The 17,167-nt window shown below is 44.6% G+C and overlaps 1 protein-coding gene across 5 annotated transcripts in view; it reads left to right on the top strand.

Moving 5' to 3' along the window:
* Window positions 1-17,167, top strand: part of KSR1 (kinase suppressor of ras 1) — a 96,753-nt gene that overhangs the window by 64,934 nt on the left and 14,652 nt on the right. For 4 of the 5 annotated variants that reach the window (XM_015421922.1, XM_015421921.1, XM_015421920.1 and 1 more), the window contains exons 9-13: window positions 6,172-6,340; window positions 11,838-11,892; window positions 13,796-13,847; window positions 14,962-15,344; window positions 16,737-16,833. In XM_015421922.1, the coding sequence (XP_015277408.1) occupies window positions 6,172-6,340; window positions 11,838-11,892; window positions 13,796-13,847; window positions 14,962-15,344; window positions 16,737-16,833 (756 nt within the window). The remainder of the gene's footprint in view (window positions 1-6,171; window positions 6,341-11,837; window positions 11,893-13,795; window positions 13,848-14,961; window positions 15,345-16,736; window positions 16,834-17,167) is intronic. The other variant, XM_015421919.1, reaches the window with a different exon arrangement.

Raw genomic sequence — 17,167 nt, 5'->3', positions numbered from 1 at the left:
GTCCTTTATATAAATTAGAATAATAATTATAAATGATTTTTTGAATAGCCACATTGTCCGTGACTACCTTATCACCTTCTTGTAATTTCAATATCGTTTTCTTTTCTCTTTCTTTTCTCAGTTTATATGCCAACCATCTTCCTGGTTTATTTACATGCTCAAAGTTTCTTTGTTTCACAAAGTTCAGTTTTGTTCCCATTTGTCTTAGTGTTAACATGAACAGTTGTTGTAAAAATTTTATTTGATGCGAGATATTTATATTTCCTGGGGAATTTTTTAATTTATCCTCTTTCCTTTTAATTTCAACTAATACCTTTTGTAATTTCTCTTGACTCTTTTTCTTAAATTCAACATTATGTTGTATAAAATGGCATCTCATAAAAGCTTTACTTGCATCCCAAACCATTCTCAAATCTGTACCTTTATTTACATTATTTTATTATTTATTTATTAATTTATTATTTTAATTTATAGCCCTCCCTCCCCGCGAACGGGCTCAGGGTGGCTCACAAATGGGGCACATGCCAATACATAAAACAGCTTAAAAAGAATCATTATAATATTACAAAACTATAAAGTGCTCTAGATGTTTCAAATCAGTTTTCAATAAAAAGATGGCATCATAAAAATGGCCCTCCCAAATCAGTGGTGTCCACGCAGCGCTGTCGTTCACTCATCTCAGGGCCAGTTGATGGTGATGGTAAAGGTCATGATCGTAAGGTAGTGGTAAGGTAGTGGCGGCTCCTACTGAAAAGCCTGGCGGAAGAGCTCCGTCTTACAGGGCCTGCGGAACTGCGCAAGGTCCCACAGGGCCTGGATCTCCTCTGGGAGCTCATTCCACCAGGTAGGAGCCGCCACCAAAAAAGCCCTGGCCCTGGTTGCGGCCAGCCTGGCCTCCTTGGGGCTTGGGGTCACCAGGAGATGTTGCGTTCCCGACCGTAGTGCCTGTTGGGGAACATATGGGGAAAGGCGGTCCCTTAGGTATGTCGGACCCTGGCCATATAGGGCTTTAAAGGTAAGAACCAGCACTTTGAAATGAATCCGGTACACTATTGGCAGCCAGTGCAGCACTTTCAGCACAGGCCGGATGTGGTCTCGACTAGGGAGGCCCATCAGCAGCCTGGCTGCAGCATTCTGCACTAGCTGCAGCTTCCAGATTTGTGACAGAGGCAGCCCCATGTAGAGAGCGTTACAGTAGTCTAGCCTCGAGGTGACCGTCGCATGGATCACTGTGGCCAGGTCATTGCGGTCGAGGAAGGGAACCAACTGCTGAGCCAGCCAAAGATGGTAAAAGGCCGACTTAGCCGTGGCTGCCAACTGGGTCTCCATAGTTAACGAGGAGTCCAGGAGCACTCCTAAACTCCTAACCTCCGGCGCTGGCACCAAAGGCGCCCCATTGAAAGTTGGGAGAGGGAGCCCTAACCCCAAACTGCCCCGACTCAGGCCCAGGACCTCTGTCTTCGCTGTGTTTAGCTTCAGCCGACTCAGTTGGAGCCAACCAGCCACGGCCTGCAACGCCCGGTGCAGATCTTCTGGGCTGGATTCTGACCGGCTGCCCAACATCAGATAGAGCTGGGTGTCATCTGCATATTGATGACACCCAATCCCATACCTCCGGGCAATCTGGGCAAGGGGGCGCATGTAGATGTTGAACAACACTGAGGAAAGCACTGCCCCTTGAGGCACCCCGTATTCAAGCGGATATCTCCGGGACTGCTGTTCCCCTATCACCACCCTTTTTCCCCGACCTTGGAGAAAAGAGGCAAGCCATTGAAGGGCGAGCCCCTGAATCCCCATGTTGGCAAGGTGGTGGGTCAGCAACTGGTGGTCGACTATATCGAACACAGCCGACATATCTAACAACAACAGTGCTGCCACACCGCCCCGATCCAGATGCCTCCGGAGGTCGTCAGTAAGAGCAACCAGTACTGTCCTTGTCCCATGCCCCGGGCGGAAGCCGGATTAAAAAGGATCTAGGAAATTAATTTCAAAAAATTATTTTTTTACAATGTTCCACAATCGCTTCCTTTTGTAACAAGACTTCATTTAATCTCCATCTAAAGGTGCTAATTTTTCGTTTGAATACCAAATTTACCAGATTATGCTCAGAAAAGATATTTAGCATGATCTCAGCTTTGGCAACTTTAACAACTAAATCTCTGGAGATCCAAAGCATATCTATCATAGAAAAGGATCTATATCTTTCTGATAAATATGTAAATTCCATTGAGATACCATATATCTGTCTCCATAAATCCACCAAACCTAAATTTTCAGTCAAATCAAAGAAGGCTTTAGGAAGCTTACCTTGTGTAATTTTAATATTTTTTTCAGACAGTCTGTCTGTTTGTGGCGAAGTCACTTCATTCCAGCCACCTATCAGGCACCAACTATCATATGAAAAATTTATGTGTCTATCCATCAATTGCCTATAGAATGTCTCTTTATCCTCACTGGGGGCATAAATTCCCAACACCAAAGTATTGGTCCCCAATGTAATTTCAACCCCACGTATCTACCATCTATTAAATCTCATTTAATGTCAGAACTGGTATTTATAGATTTAAATACCAGTTCTGACTTTAAATGAGATATAATATATGACACAACACCATTTTTCTTCTTTCAACCTGGTGTAGGTTATTCTGAAGGTTCTGTTTCCACCCACTATGTTTTATGTCTTCTGGAAAAAACTCCTTGGCTTTTGAACAGAATTCAGCCTATATATCCATTGTTGAAAATTAAAAATTACCCCTTCTAATTTGTCCCATCAGAATAAAATTTTCTAATCTTTCCTTTTGCGTAGGATCCTAATTAGAATTTCTTTCAAAACAATCATCTCTGTAGTATCACTCTTGAATTTGACTTTAGCGTGTTGTTGTAAAACCTGGTCCCTTGGTTTTTTCCCCTGACAAAATGTACCAAAATATCTCTTGGCACTTTTTAAAAATGTTATGACCACTTATGTAAAATTCTTTGGCTGCCTGCCAAAGACTCCCAACTCATATGAAACTACACATTAAAAATTAACAACTGAAACTGTATTATGACCAATACAAGACAGTAATAACAACAATAATACAGTCCACAGTAAACAATGACCAAGAAAAATAAAAAAATAACAACTGTGCACTGTAAAAACCTACACAAGACCTTACAAAAAGAGACTTCAACACAATAAGTAATTCAACACATGTAATCCATCATAGGAAAATACAAACGTCCACAATTTCCCCAAGGGGAAGAACAAAGTCCAGAATAGAAATCTCTCAAAGGGAAACAATAAAGTCTGGAATAGATGTCCAACGCTTTTCCTAGGTATTGATCAATGTTTCGGCCTTCAGGTCCTTCCTCAGGAACTAAAAGCCACTACAGGAAGTCTCATTGCAGTTTCTTAACAGGTAAACATTATTCAGTTTCTATATGGGCCAGGTCTCCTAAGCTTTAGAAAGCACCTAAACATGCCTCACATGTTTTGGTCCAACTTACATAGCAGCAACTTTTGTAGGTGCTTTCTAAAGCTTTCCCTTGGGGAAATTGTGGACTTCTGTATTTTCCTATGATGGATTACATGTGTTGAATTACGTATTATGTTGAAATCTCTTTTTGTAAGCTCTTGTGCAGGTTTTTACAGTGCACAGTTGTTATTTTTTTGTTTTTCTTGGTCAATACAAGACAGTAGTCAATTATAACATCAGTATCACACACAAATAACAACATTCCAGTTGCCAACAGACCAAATAGTACATTCAGACATAGCAGTGTGGAGAGATACATCCATAGTTGCTGGTAACAGCAATACAAAGTCCTGGTATAAGGCCCTTGTTTCTTAAGCGTTCTTCCTCAGTCGCTGTAAAACAACAAATTAAAAGCAAAACAGGCAGCCCATTTTGGGAGTTTTACATAAGTGGTTATAGCAGTTCTCTTACTCCGTTGTCCTTTGTTGTTGTGCAGACTTCTTAAAATTGTGGCAGATATTATTTATTTATAGATTAGATTAGATCAGTACCTTGTATTAATTCTATAGACTTGGTCAATTTCAGAGTGTGTATGATCTTTATCAGTCTCTTAAAAATCTGCCAATGCTTCTACAACTTTCTCTCTAATATTTTCACCAGAGGCTTCAGGCAAAGATCTAAATCTCAAACTGAATTCTTTCCCTCTCAGTTCTAACAAAGACAGTGTATCCATTTCTCTTTCTAGTTCTCTATTCAACATTTCTGTTTTGCACACCAAAGATTCTATTCTCTCATTGGTATGTTGAAACTCCCCTGAGGTTTGTTTAATGGAATTTTCAAACTTCTTAAGCTCTTCTGTGATCTCTGTTTTCATATTTGGACATTCGTCCTCCATTTTTTTGAATTTCACCTCCATATTCCTTCCAAATTCCTCAAATAGATTCTGTAAAAATTCATGGGCCTTTTCTGAAGGGTTTTTTTTTCCAAATCTAAGGATTGAACACATTTTCTAGTTCCCACCATAGTTAAACTGTAATGTGGCACAGTAAAAAAAATATTATATAGTCAGGAGGGCCTTGCAGGTACAAAAGACCAAAGTAGATAGAGGAACAAACTCTTCGAGCTCGCATACATGAGCTGAATAGATCTATTTCAAAAAGCCGCTTGGAAATTAAAGGTATTAGCAGAAGCCAGCCATAAGTCTGTTAGTTCTGTAGGCTGAAAACCTAATAGTGAGAGTCTTGATTCAACCAACTCCTTCCAAGGGCTTGAATAAGGATCTTCTCTTAACAGGGATAAATATCCACCATTAGCGAACAGTATTTTCAGCCAACACCAAAATATTTCACAATCGATCGAGACGTTATTAGGGCCTTATTATGTGCTTTATCCAAAGGGGGCTTCCATGGTACGTTGAACTGAAAGTTAACCCCTCGGTAGCAAAACTCATTTACTTGTTGCACTGTGCAGCCATTAAGATTCCGTACTAATTGAGGTGGGTGAGACTTGGAGAAAACGTGTCATAGTTAATTGTGAGTCCCTCTTGCTGACAATATGCTACACAGGATTTCAGTAAACGATGCAATCCACCCTGAGTCCTGGAGCATAGGGCCATATCATCAGCATGAAGTAGTACTGGTACCTAGCTGCTGCAAGTAAAGAGTCCCATCCTCTCAACATAACATCATATTTTTCTCCTCCCCATCAAGTTCTTCCACGCCCCCTTCATACTCCATAGCAGCACCAATAAGGTCTGGCAGCTGTGAGTTCTTCAGAACCATTGAAGAGTTTTTCCGAGCAGTATCGACTTTTGCTTACTGTCACATGTTCCTCCGACCCCGGCCCCTGGCCCCCTCGGAATCAATAAACAAACGCTGGTTTTAAAAGGCCAGACGTTTGGTGTAACAAATCTAAAAATTGGTCAGAGGAGGCATTCTTCCAGTGCTGGCTCATAAGATTTTGAAACTCAGTGGAGTTCAATATATCATTTATCCTCTCCTCAACCACTGGGGACCAGTTGGCCAGTTTGAAACTGGGTGAGTACACAGAATAGTAGTATTCTGTAAGGGTGTGATTCAGAATGCAATAAAACATCATGTGGAGACCCCGGAGCTGACAAAATTGGAGCACTGTTGAATGATCAGGCCCTGAACATGTCTATTGCATGTCTATTGCATGTTCACAGGAAGCGGCCTGATTCTGAATCAGACCCTTGGTCTATCAAGGGCAATACTGTCTATTCAGGCTGACAGCAGCTCTCCCGTAGGAGGGGTCTTTCACATCACCTGCTGCCTGGTCCTTTTTAACTGGAGATGCTGCTGGGGACTGAACCTGGCCTTTTTTCCATGCAAAACACCCTCTAAGCCGCGGCTCCTTCCATGATGCTCAGTGTGGAGGTGAGCAGTGTTCCCTCTAAGCTGAGTTAGTGTGAGCTAGCTCACAGTTTTTTAGCCTCCGGCTCACAGATTTTTGTCTTAGCTCAGGAAGTAGGGCTTCAGAGCAAACTAAATCATGCAGCAGCCAAATCGCTCACAACTTTAATGTCAGGAGCTCACCAAGTAGAATTTTTGCTCACAGGATTCCACAGCTTAGAGGGAGCCTTGGAGGTGAGCCGGGGGATTCTGCAGCGTTTCCAGCCCAGATAGGACTTGCTCATTCCCACTGTGCCAGTTTATCAAGAGATAAAATTCTGCCTCCTTTTGATGACTTTCAGGACCATCCACCAGCAGTGAATCACCTGGATTCCAGCAGCAACCCATCGTCCACCACTTCCTCCACGCCATCTTCTCCAGCCCCCTTCCAGTCTTCCAACCCTCCCAGTGCAACGCCTCCTCCGAACCCATCTCCCATGGGGCAGCGGGATAGCCGGTTCAACTTCCCAGGTAATTGCCAGTGGGGAGGCTTGGAGGCAAAACTGAGGAACGAGAACTTGAATCATTCGCCTGCTGGAGAAATGGGCAAGAAAACTTTTGCAAAGATTTCTCCCTACTTAATTGTTTGCATTTTTCTCACCTCTGTCTGCAGTCTCCTTGTTGCAAGGGATTACTGGGAAATTTGTGTATTCTCCATTTATAGTCCTGGGATACAGAGGTCCCAGGTGTGGTGGTAGGCAGGGTGGAAAGACACCACTAAGCAGGAACAAAGAAGATTCGGAGGCATTAAAGAATGGATCTTAGAGCACGAAGAGGTGGGAGTGCACCTCAAATTCCTCTAGACCAGCCCCTTAGACCAGTGTTTCTCAAACTCCCTGAAGCGGGACCCACTTCTCAATTTATCCTACTGTTGGGGACCCACTTGCAAGCTAACTCCATGCTACTTTCCCCTCTCCCCAACTAAAAGGCAGGAATCTCATACTGAACAAGCTTGCACTTTTCAGATTTAGTATATATCGCATTATTGAGCAATAGGCATTTTTACCGAAGCAAACCCAGTTTGCCACCAAGCCTTCCTAGTCCTCCTTTCGCAACTCATTCAGCCTTCTTCCTGGGCTTGTGACCCTTCTATGAGAGGCTTGTGACCCACTTTTGGGGGCTGGCCCACAGTTTGAGACCCACTGACCTGAACTAAAACAGAACTTTCCTTGCACCAACCCACATTTGCCCCATAACTGATCAGTTCATCATATAGCTCAAACAAGATCATGGATGTGCTGGTTGTCTTTGGACCCAGAAGTAGATCTGACTTAAGAAGAACTCTCGTGACACACGGGAACATTTTTTTTTACAAGACTTCCTCCAGTACCCAAAATTAGAGACCAGGCAGGCACCAGAAAATAATGAACAGTCCTTGGAAAATAGTGGAAGCAGATATGCCCATGTATAGCTGGACTTGATATCGGATGTATTTGGTTTAATTGAAAAAATAATTGCATTTATTGCTTTCAGCTAAGTGGGTTTTGAGAATGGTGTTGGAGGGAGAGATGCAGAGACGGTGTAATGGGTAGCGAGAGGCTTTTGGAGCAGCCCAGATATAGTGCAGAAGCCAGACAGGGGAATAGGATGAGGTTTATTTGACTGATGCCAGGACAATTTCTCTTCTGCCTTTCTTCCTGCGAAGACATCAGGTGTGTTTTCTGATCCGGCTGGAGTCTTCCACATACGCATGTATATATGCATCCAGTTGCTTCTGGGTTGCTTAATGATAACTTACTAATGATGGTTTGAAATTAATCTGCTTGTTTTATGGGGGCAGTGGCTGACACAATCTCACATGCTAATCTCTTGTGATTTTTTTTTGCCATCCTCTTCTTTCTTTTTAAAAAAGCTGCCTACTACATTCAGCATAGACAACAGTTTATTTTCCCAGGTGAGTTCCTCTAAACTGCAGGCGCCGTTTCTGCTGATACGCATTCCTTCCTCCCTGACCCCCACAGCACTGAACTTTTTCTGCATGTTGCATGAAACTATGCTTCTGCTTGTGTAAACAAATCACACTTTTCTTTTGCTTCTTGCACAGTGTTAATTTGATATGTGTTGTGCTTAAGTGACATCAAACAAAGCTGCAAAGAAGCAGGAAACCCGCTAGGGAGGCAGTGGGGCCCTTGGATGACGAAGGGGTAAAAGGAGTACTGAAGGATGATAGGGAAATGGCTGAGAAGCTAAATGCATTTTTTGCCTCTATCTTCACTGTGGGAGATGAGAAGTGCTTGCCCACTCCAGAACCTCTGATTTCAGGAGGGGTGTTAAAAGACCTGAGTCGGATTGAGGTGACGAGAGAGGAGGTCCTACAACTGATAGACAACTTAAAAACTGATAAATCACCAGGCCCAGATGGCATACATCCGAGAGTTCTGAAAGAACTCAAATGTGAACTTGTGGATCTCCTTACAAAAATATGATGAACAAAACCTATTGAGGCAGACTCAGCCAGGGAAGATCTTGTCTCACTAAGTGTTCTTTGAGGGGGTGAACAAACATGTGGACAAGGGGGATCCAATAGATATTGTTTACCTTGACTTCCAGAAAGCTTTTGATAAAGTTCCTCATCAAAGGCTCCTAAGTAAGCTCAAAAATAATGGGATAAAAGGACAAGTCCTTTCGTGGAGCAAAAACTGGCTAATTAATAGGAAACAGAGAGTGAGTATAAATGGGCAATTTTCTCAGTGGAGGGTGGTAAGCAGTGGGGTACCACAGGGATCAGTACTTGGTCCAGTGCTTTTTAACTTGTTCATTAATGATTTGGAGTTGGGAGTAAGCAGTGAAGTGGCTAAATATGCACATGATATGAAGTTGTTCAGGGTGGTAAAATCCAGTGAGGATTGTGAGGAACTCCAGAGGGATCTGTCAAGGATGGGCAAGTGGGCGTCAACATGGCAAACGGGGTTCAATGTGGCCAAGTGCAAGGTGATGCACATTGGAGCCAAAAATCCTAAATATAAATACACGTTGATGGGGTCTGAACTGGCAGAGACTGATCAAGAGAGAGATCTTGGAGTTGTAGTAGATAACTCACTGAAGATGTCGAGACAGTGTGTGACTGCAATAAAGAAGGCCAATGCTATGCTGGGGATTATTAGGAAGGGTATTGTAAACAGATCAGCCAATATCATAATGCCGCTATATAAATCAATGGTGCGACCTCATTTGGAATACTGTGTGCAGTTCTGGTCACCACACCTTAAAAAGGATATTATAGCTTTGGAAAAAGTGCAGAAAAGGGCAACTCGAATGATAAAAGGGTTGGAACACTTTCCCTATGAGGAAAGGTTAAAGCGCTTAGGGCTCTTTAGCTTGGAGAAAAGACGACTGAGGGGTGACATGATTGAGGTTTACAAGATTATGCATGGGAAAGAACAGGTAGAGAAAGAGGTACTTTTCTCCCTTTCTCACAATACAAGAACTCGTGGGCACTCAATGAAATTGCTGAGCGGTCGGGTTAGAATGGATAAAAGAAGTACTTCTTCACCCAAATAGTGTTTAACACATGGAATTCACTGCCACAGGAAGTGGTGGCGGCTACAAGCATGGACGGCTTCAAAAGAGAATTAAGCATATGGAGCAGAGGTCCATCAGTGGCTATTAGCCACAAGGTATAGATAGGGACTCTGGGGCAAGTGATGCTCTGTCTTCTTTGTGCTTGGGGGGGGGTCAACAGTGGGAGGGCTTCTAATGTCCTGGCCCCACTGGTGGACCTCCTGATGGCACCTGGTATTTTTGGCCCCTGTGTGACAGTGTTGGACTAGATGGGCCTTTGGCCTGATCCAACATTGGCGTCTCTTATGTTCTTATGTTCCATGGAATGAACAATAAAACCGTCAGCCAACAAGCTTATAGTGTAACCCCCCAAAGACTCTCTTTAAAAGGGTTACCAGCTATTGAAACACCAGTGAAGAGGGAGCTAGGAAAGGCCCCCCTCCCCCTTTAAATACAATCCTTGCTGAAACTTTCCTTGTTCCCCTGATTCCTGCACAGTTTATGATCTGCCAAGCCAACGCATCTCACTTGTCTTGAGCAGGACATCAGGGGTTGCATAACCTTTCTGACTCTGACTTTCTGGGACTAAAACCCAAGGAAATTGTCGGACCCTGTTTGGCCAAAATAGATGGGTCAGTAGTACAAGTGTGGTGAAGTGGTCAGAGTGTGGGAGGCCAATCCCCACTCTTCTCTGGAAACTTGGCTGGGTGACCTTGGCCAGTGATTCTGTCTCTCTCCATCTAACATGCCTCACAAGGGTGAGTGTTAGGACAAAATGGAGGAGGGGAGAATGATGTTGTAAACCACTTTGGATCCCTGCCCGTAGAGGCAGAATTCCTGGATTGGGTACATAAGTTCCACAGGTTCTAGTTCCTGAACCTTGTCCATTGAACAATCTTATGTAGCAAAGCTTGGAAAAGTTTCTGCCTGGGGCCCCTATGAGATAAACTTAGCTGTAGTACCAAATCTTAGCACACATTGACAAGAGAAGAGAAACAGGTAGAAAGGGGGGGGGGGAATAGCACAGTGGCAGAGTATATGGCTTGCATATATATCTTCCAAGGGTCAAATATCCCAGCAACTTTAGTTAAAGGATCTTGGGTGACAGGTCTTAGGAAAGGTCTTTCTTGGTTCGAGATGCCCCCACTTGTCAGAATAAAGGAGCGAGATGGACCCAGCAGTATTGGGCAACTTTATAGGTTCATGAATGTTTTTAGTGGGTTGCAAATTGTGGAGGCCTATCTGTCTAGTGGAGGAATGAGGCGAGAGCAAATAGATGCAGTTAATTTTTTAAAGGGCGTGGTGGAGAACAGGAAAGACTAATATAAGAGAGGGCCGGGAAGGGTCTGTTGTTTGCCAGAGTCCTCAGGAGGGAGGCTGTCTTTCCCTGCCAAGAGCTTGCACCTCTCTTTTGTTAGGAAGCACACATTTTCTTTTTTTCACTGTGATACCTCTTGTCTCCAACGTGTCTGTGGCCATAAATCCTCTCAGCAGTTCCTCGAAACTCCTTATTGTGTGTGTATTCAGCTGCAGCACACTGACAAGATGACCCTTCCAGAATCTGTCCCGAAAGAGTTGGAACATCAGCTGAGTCATCAAACGAGGAGTGAGCAGACTCCCCCCCCCCCTTTGCGCTCTTGTGCTCTCAGCACTCTTGTTAGGACTTGGTTTCTGCTCCGGGTCTTTTCAGGCAACAACAGGAAAAACTATGGATTATAGTTTTGTGCAAGAAAAGGGCTTCTTCCTTTGAGATCTGTTGATATGTTTTTAAAATTGCGTAACCCACTTTCTCCAAAAGAAGTTTTTAATTGTTTCCTTGCCACAGAAATACAGCTGAACAATAGAAGTTCTTTGAAACTTTAAAAAAGAAACTCCTTCAAAACTAACTTGGTGTGCCAAAAATAAAATGTTTTTAAAATGTTTTGGGGTTTTTGTACACAAGGAATAAATGTTTTGTTAGCTACCTCTGCGCACCCTGGAATTACATGTGTCTGTATTAATCCTAAATTTAAATATTTTATGATGTATTAAGAAGCTCCAGGAAGACAGAGCAGACCAGTGTCATCTTGGCACAAACAGGAGCCCTTTCCAGAACGCAGAGCCAGCTTCGTGGGATGGTCTTGCTGTAGGGCGGGGAATTACACGTCGCATTACACCCCTTGTATTAAAAAACAACAACAGCCAGTCATTCTATACGTAGAAAGCTAGCAAGTGAGAGCAGAGAGGGCTTTACTCTAGTTTTCTCCATGCAGGGAACATTCAACGATTCCTCTCCTCCACTTCAAAGCCGCATAGTACCAAGAGAGCTGTACCGGTTGATTCTTCCAAGCATAATTATAGCTTCAAATGGCTGATTACATCTTTATGAATGTTACTAGGGCTATCTAAGGAAAAAACCTCCATAGCTGTAGGGGAGGAGTACCAAAACATGCATTCAAATGCCAATCTCTTTCGTGTTTTTCCATAGATATCCCCAATCCCTCACAAGTAACACAGCCACCTGAAACGACAGAGAATGCTAAGTAAGTTTGTGTTTGTTTCTAATAATGCCCTTGACTCTTGTGATGGAATTGTAAAAGAAAAGCTAAGCCAAAACTATGACTCTGAGGCATTATCAAGACTGCTGGCCAGAATTCTTGGGTTCCTGTGATATTCCAGCAGTGGCTTGGAAGCTGGAAAAATTGGGTTGCGAGCTGGTGCAGGGAATGTGCCATGTAAGACTGACAGAGAACAGTAGAGCCAGTGTTGTGTAGAGAGTTGTACTAGAATCTGGGAGAGCTGGGTTCAGATCTCCACTCTCCTAGGAAGCTTTTGGGTGACTTGGAGTCTATCCTGTGTGCCTGGTCTAACTGGGGATAAGGTAGGGAAGGAGCCCTGAGCTCCTTGGGGGAAAGGCAGGAGGAAAATGCACTCCAAATGTACTCCACCTTGAGCAGGTCTCTGGAGAGGCAACATTTAATCTAAATAAATACTAGGTCTGTCTGTCTGTCAGTCTGTCTGTCTGTATTTATTTATTCTCCCAGTGGTGGGGAGGCAAAGCAGGTTTCATCATTATCCTCACCTGTATTTTTTTAATAGCATTTTATTGAAAGGTATATTGCAAATTTACAAAGTATATAAAGCATCATACTCCGGTGTTGAAATATACATACACATTTTTATCGGTTTACATGTCAGCACAGCCCTTTGCAATATTGAGTACAGAGTGTTTGGTTGTTTTTGTTACTTATATACCATAGAATACAAGAATTAACACCCTCTAACTGACCCATTTAAATGCCTGGGGTTAGTAAAATCTAGTAAAAGAGGTTAAACATTTTATACCACTAATGTATATTCCGGGAGCCCTGACCACAGTTTGTTTAAAATTAGACACCATTTTCCTAACAGGTCGGTTTGAGTCTGATTGTTCTCAGTTCTTGCAATACAATCTGGAATCTTATCAAGAATATAATATTCTTTGAGTTTGTTAATCCACTGTTGTAAGGTAGGGATGTGTCTGGTATTCCACTGTGAGGCTGTCACCATTATCAGGAGTCGTTCTTTATGTGCCCTTGGGGATTCTCAGGATATCCCACAAGTTAAGAAGGGCCGCTTTTGGTGTTTTTGGTATGTCATATCCCGTGTAATCTTTAATGCTTGTCAGTATTTGAGTCCAGTATTTGTTAACGTATTTACATTCCCACCAGCTATTCAGGAACGTCCCTTTCTCTCCACATTGTTTCCAACATGCTGAGGATATAGTAGGAGTAATATGGGAAAGCTTGGCAGGCATTAAATACCATCTTGGTATATCTGTGGGCTCTGGAGACAAAGCTCTGAACCCGTAGACAGAACTATCTGTCTTCATAGAACATTCTAGAAAATGCATGGTTTAATCTGGCAGATCAGCTTGTGCTCTTTATCTGTAGTGAAGAGAAGAAGAAGAGATTGGATTTATACCCCGCCCTTCACTTGGAGTCTCAGAGCGGCTTACAGACTCCTTTCCCTTCCCCTCCCCACAACAGACACCCTGTGAGGTGGGTGGGGCTGAGAGAGCTCTGACACAAACTGCTCTTTCAGGAACAACTGTGCCAGAGCTTGTGACTGACCCAAGGTCACATCAGCAGGTGCAAGTGGAGGAGTGGGGACTCAAACCCGGTTCTCCCAGATTAGAGTCTGCACACTTAACCACTACACCAAACTGGCTCTCTAGTGTGATTTGCCCCCTTCTGTGCAAAGAAAGCTGTAGGCAGGATTCCAAGTGATTGAACCTGATAAGAGTCAGTCCATCTCTGTATTAGCTTTCCGGCTGTAGAAGTCACAGGCACTAAGCCAAATACCTTTGATGGTGGCAGCAGAAGATACAATGCCCCGTGTATCCTAAGTGTAACTCATTGTGGCATCCTAGCAGTGGCATCTCAATACTCCCCCCTCTATCTCAAGCAGAGCTGATGAGCACCCAGAGATGGACAGAGTTGAAGAACTTGGCACAGAGGTGAGTTTTCTCTTGGTTTTGTCCTAATAAGGGTGAGTTAACACTTTAAGTAGTCTTGTTTCTGAATGTGGTGCCTTGTAAAGTAATATAAGCAAAAAAGGACGCAAGTCCCGGCCACCGCGGCCCTTTCCGCCCCAGACCCTCCTCCTCCTCCTCCATCAGCTAGTCTTGAAGCGGAAGCAAGAGGAACGCCACAGATTCAGCAAAGCCAAGAGTGAGGGTGTGCGACTGGAGGAGAGCAGCCACGTGTATGGGAGGGTCCTACACAAAGGTCCCATGTGGCACAGTGGTTAGAGTGCTGGAAGGGGGGGGTCCAGTCCCCACCCAGCTGTGAAGTTCCTTGGGTAACCCTGGGCCAGTCAGTCTTGGACTGATCTGCCTGCCGGGGTCATTATGCAAACATAACGGAGCAGAGAGCCATGTAAGCTACTCTGCATTCCTTGACGGAATTTAATTTAGTAAATCCATTTTGAGTTTTGGCAAGAAAGATATGAATTAAATAAATAAATGCCTTGAAGAAAGAATTGCGTAGAAGGAGGAGGGGGCAGAGGGGTGTCTCGGGGTGGAAGGGACATTGCAAGGAGTTCCAGGCTGTGGCGGGGGAGGTGCATGATGCAGCCACCTTAGCTGGTCTGGGTCTGGTCAAGGTCCAGATGTGACTCCTCCTGGGACTCCTAGCCCAATCCCATCAGATCTCGGAAGCTAAGCAAGGTCAGCCCTGGCTAGTATTTGGATGGGAGACTTCCAAAGAATACCAGGGGCAGAGGCGGGCAGTGGCAAACTACCTCTGAAACGTCTCTTGCCTTAAACACAAGTCTAGCTCACTACCTAGTGGTGCATAACACTAAAAAGCTAGAACTTTTGGCTGCCAGAGAAACTTAGGATCTCCTGGCTATACTACACACACTGTCATATGATAATAATAATAATAATTATTATTATTATTATATTGAGTTCTGCATTGGAAGAAGGGCAAGACAGAAGCACAGTAGATAAGTGTAGCCAAGAGGGAGAGATTGGTTGCATTTAGGTGGGGAAACGCTGTTAGAGACCCAGAATTCAGGAGTAGCCCCTCCATTAGTCATGGCGTCTTGTTGCCTGTTTCTCTTTCCAGCAAGCAGAAGACCAAGAGCCAAACAAATCCGAGGCCGAAGATGATGACGATGAGCTCGATGACCTGCGGAGCGGGCCGACTCGCTGGCGAGGGATGATCGCCCGGAAGGCCAGCCAGACGAGCGTCTACCTGCAGGAGTGGGACATTCCCTTTGAGCAGATCGAGCTGGGCGACCCCATCGGCCAGGGGCGGTGGGGCAAGGTCTACCGGGGGAGGTGGCACGGGGAGGTGGCCATCCGGCTGCTGGAGATCGACGGGAACAATCAAGATCACCTGAAGCTCTTCAAGAAGGAGGTGATGAATTACAGGCAGACAAGGCACGAGAACGTGGTGCTGTTCATGGGCGCTTGTATGAACCCCCCTCATCTGGCAATTATTACGAGGTAATAAGGACCTTAATTCTGTTATGTATCTAATTTCAATTCATCCCAGCCTCTTCTCTCCCTGTTTTTTAAAAAAGGTCTTTCACAACATGTCCGACAATTTAAAATTGCCTTGCAGTCACTCTTAGAATAGTGGGAACTGGATACTCCATAGCCAGGGACCGTATACCAGGGCTGTATGTGCATTGCTTAGGAGAATGGGAACAGTTGTTCCTCCACTCTCAGTACCAAGAAAAGACAAATTCTGCAAACTGTATAAGATGATGCCCACTCTTAAACATTTTCATATATGTCTTTTGCCAAAGATGTTATGCTACTGAAAGCCAGTTGCTGTAGAAGAAAATCTTTATAGCATTATGGCTGAGAAATCTGCTGGCAGATACCCAGGTCTCCGCGACCTTGCCTTCCTGTAAAAATTTATACATTTCCTGAGCCCATAGCCACTTTATGGAATTTTGCAAACATTGAGTGAGTACCACTACAAAATGACCGGTCAGGGGAGTGTAGCCAGCCACAGAACAGGTGCCCTGATGGGGTAGTCACAAAATAGTTGGAGGTATCTTGCCTCTTCCTGTGATGGAGGCAGCGGCTTCCAAAGGGGTGCTTCCTACAGCTACAAAGGTGACGCTTCCTGGGCCTGTGTGTAGCGCCTCCTGCTCTAATGTGGTGCAGGAAAGCAGGGACTGGTTCTGGGTTTGGGGGAAGGGAGAAATGGGCACCAGGAAGCCCAGCAGCAGGCAGCGCCCTGGGGGGTTGCTGAGCCACTTCCCCTGCCGCCCAAAGCCCAGCTAGGTGGGAAATGAACCAGGAACCATCAGTACCATTATTTTAAAAGGAAAGATGTGGCAAAACTCACCCAGATTTCCTGACAAGGAAGGTGTATGTGAAATATGGTCACCCAGTTGACAAAGCAGTGCAGAAAACAGTGTCCCATCTTCTTTGGGTGGGCTGTTGGGAGAAAATGAGTTTCAAACTCTGCCTTTCTGCCCTTCTGATAGCCTTCCAGGCAAAAGTCTCCCGGTGCTGGTGGTGACCTGGTTGTTGTTGTTGTTGTTGTTGTTGTTCAGTCGCACAGTCCAGTCTGGCTCTTCGCGACCCCATGGACCACATCACGCCAGGCCCTCCTGTCTTCCGTTTTGCTCCAGAGTTTGCTCAATTTCATGTTTGTTGCATCGATCATCCTTTGCCGTCCCCGTCTTCTTTTACCTTCAGTCAAGGCCCATGGTGACCGGATACTGACCGCTTTTGGATGTCTTGAGCCATGTCGTGTTCCACAGACTATCGCTGCTCATTGCACTCACTCGGACCCGGTGGAGGTGTCTGAAGAAAGTGTGAAGAACCAGCTTTATTTGTCTTGCCTTAATGACTGCTTGATTTTCCCTTCCGTTTTAGCTTCTGCAAAGGAAGGACGCTTCACTCCTTTGTCAGGGACCCCAAAATATCACTGGATATTAACAAGACAAGGCAGATAGCCCAGGAAATCATCAAGGTGAGAAGCGTTCTGCGAGAAGACTGGCCTGGTGTCAGCTCAGGCGGAGCCGGCTACATGCCAGATAAGTGGGATGGTTTCCCACTGCGGAGCTCCTTCCCTGAGAGGCGCAGCAAGCCCATTCCATTTCCTCTTTCAGACAGGAGGAAGGGTGAACCAAACTTGCCGGACCGGCTCAGTATGGGTGGGGCCCTTTTGGGTCGGTTCAGGGTTCAGTTCGGGGGCTGCTCCAAACCCCGAACCAAATCACTTTTTTTCAGTTTGTGCCCATCCCTAGTCTTGTGTAACAGTCAGAAATGAGTTACAGGTTCTCTTCCATGGCTGCTACGCTCTT

The sequence above is a fragment of the Gekko japonicus genome, unplaced genomic scaffold (genome assembly GCF_001447785.1).
Source record: "Gekko japonicus isolate JY-2015 unplaced genomic scaffold, Gekko_japonicus_V1.1 scaffold43, whole genome shotgun sequence".
Lineage (NCBI taxonomy): Eukaryota > Metazoa > Chordata > Lepidosauria > Squamata > Gekkonidae > Gekko > Gekko japonicus.
Note: the sequence above shows the minus strand (reverse complement) of the source record. Positions and strands in the feature narration are given on the sequence as shown.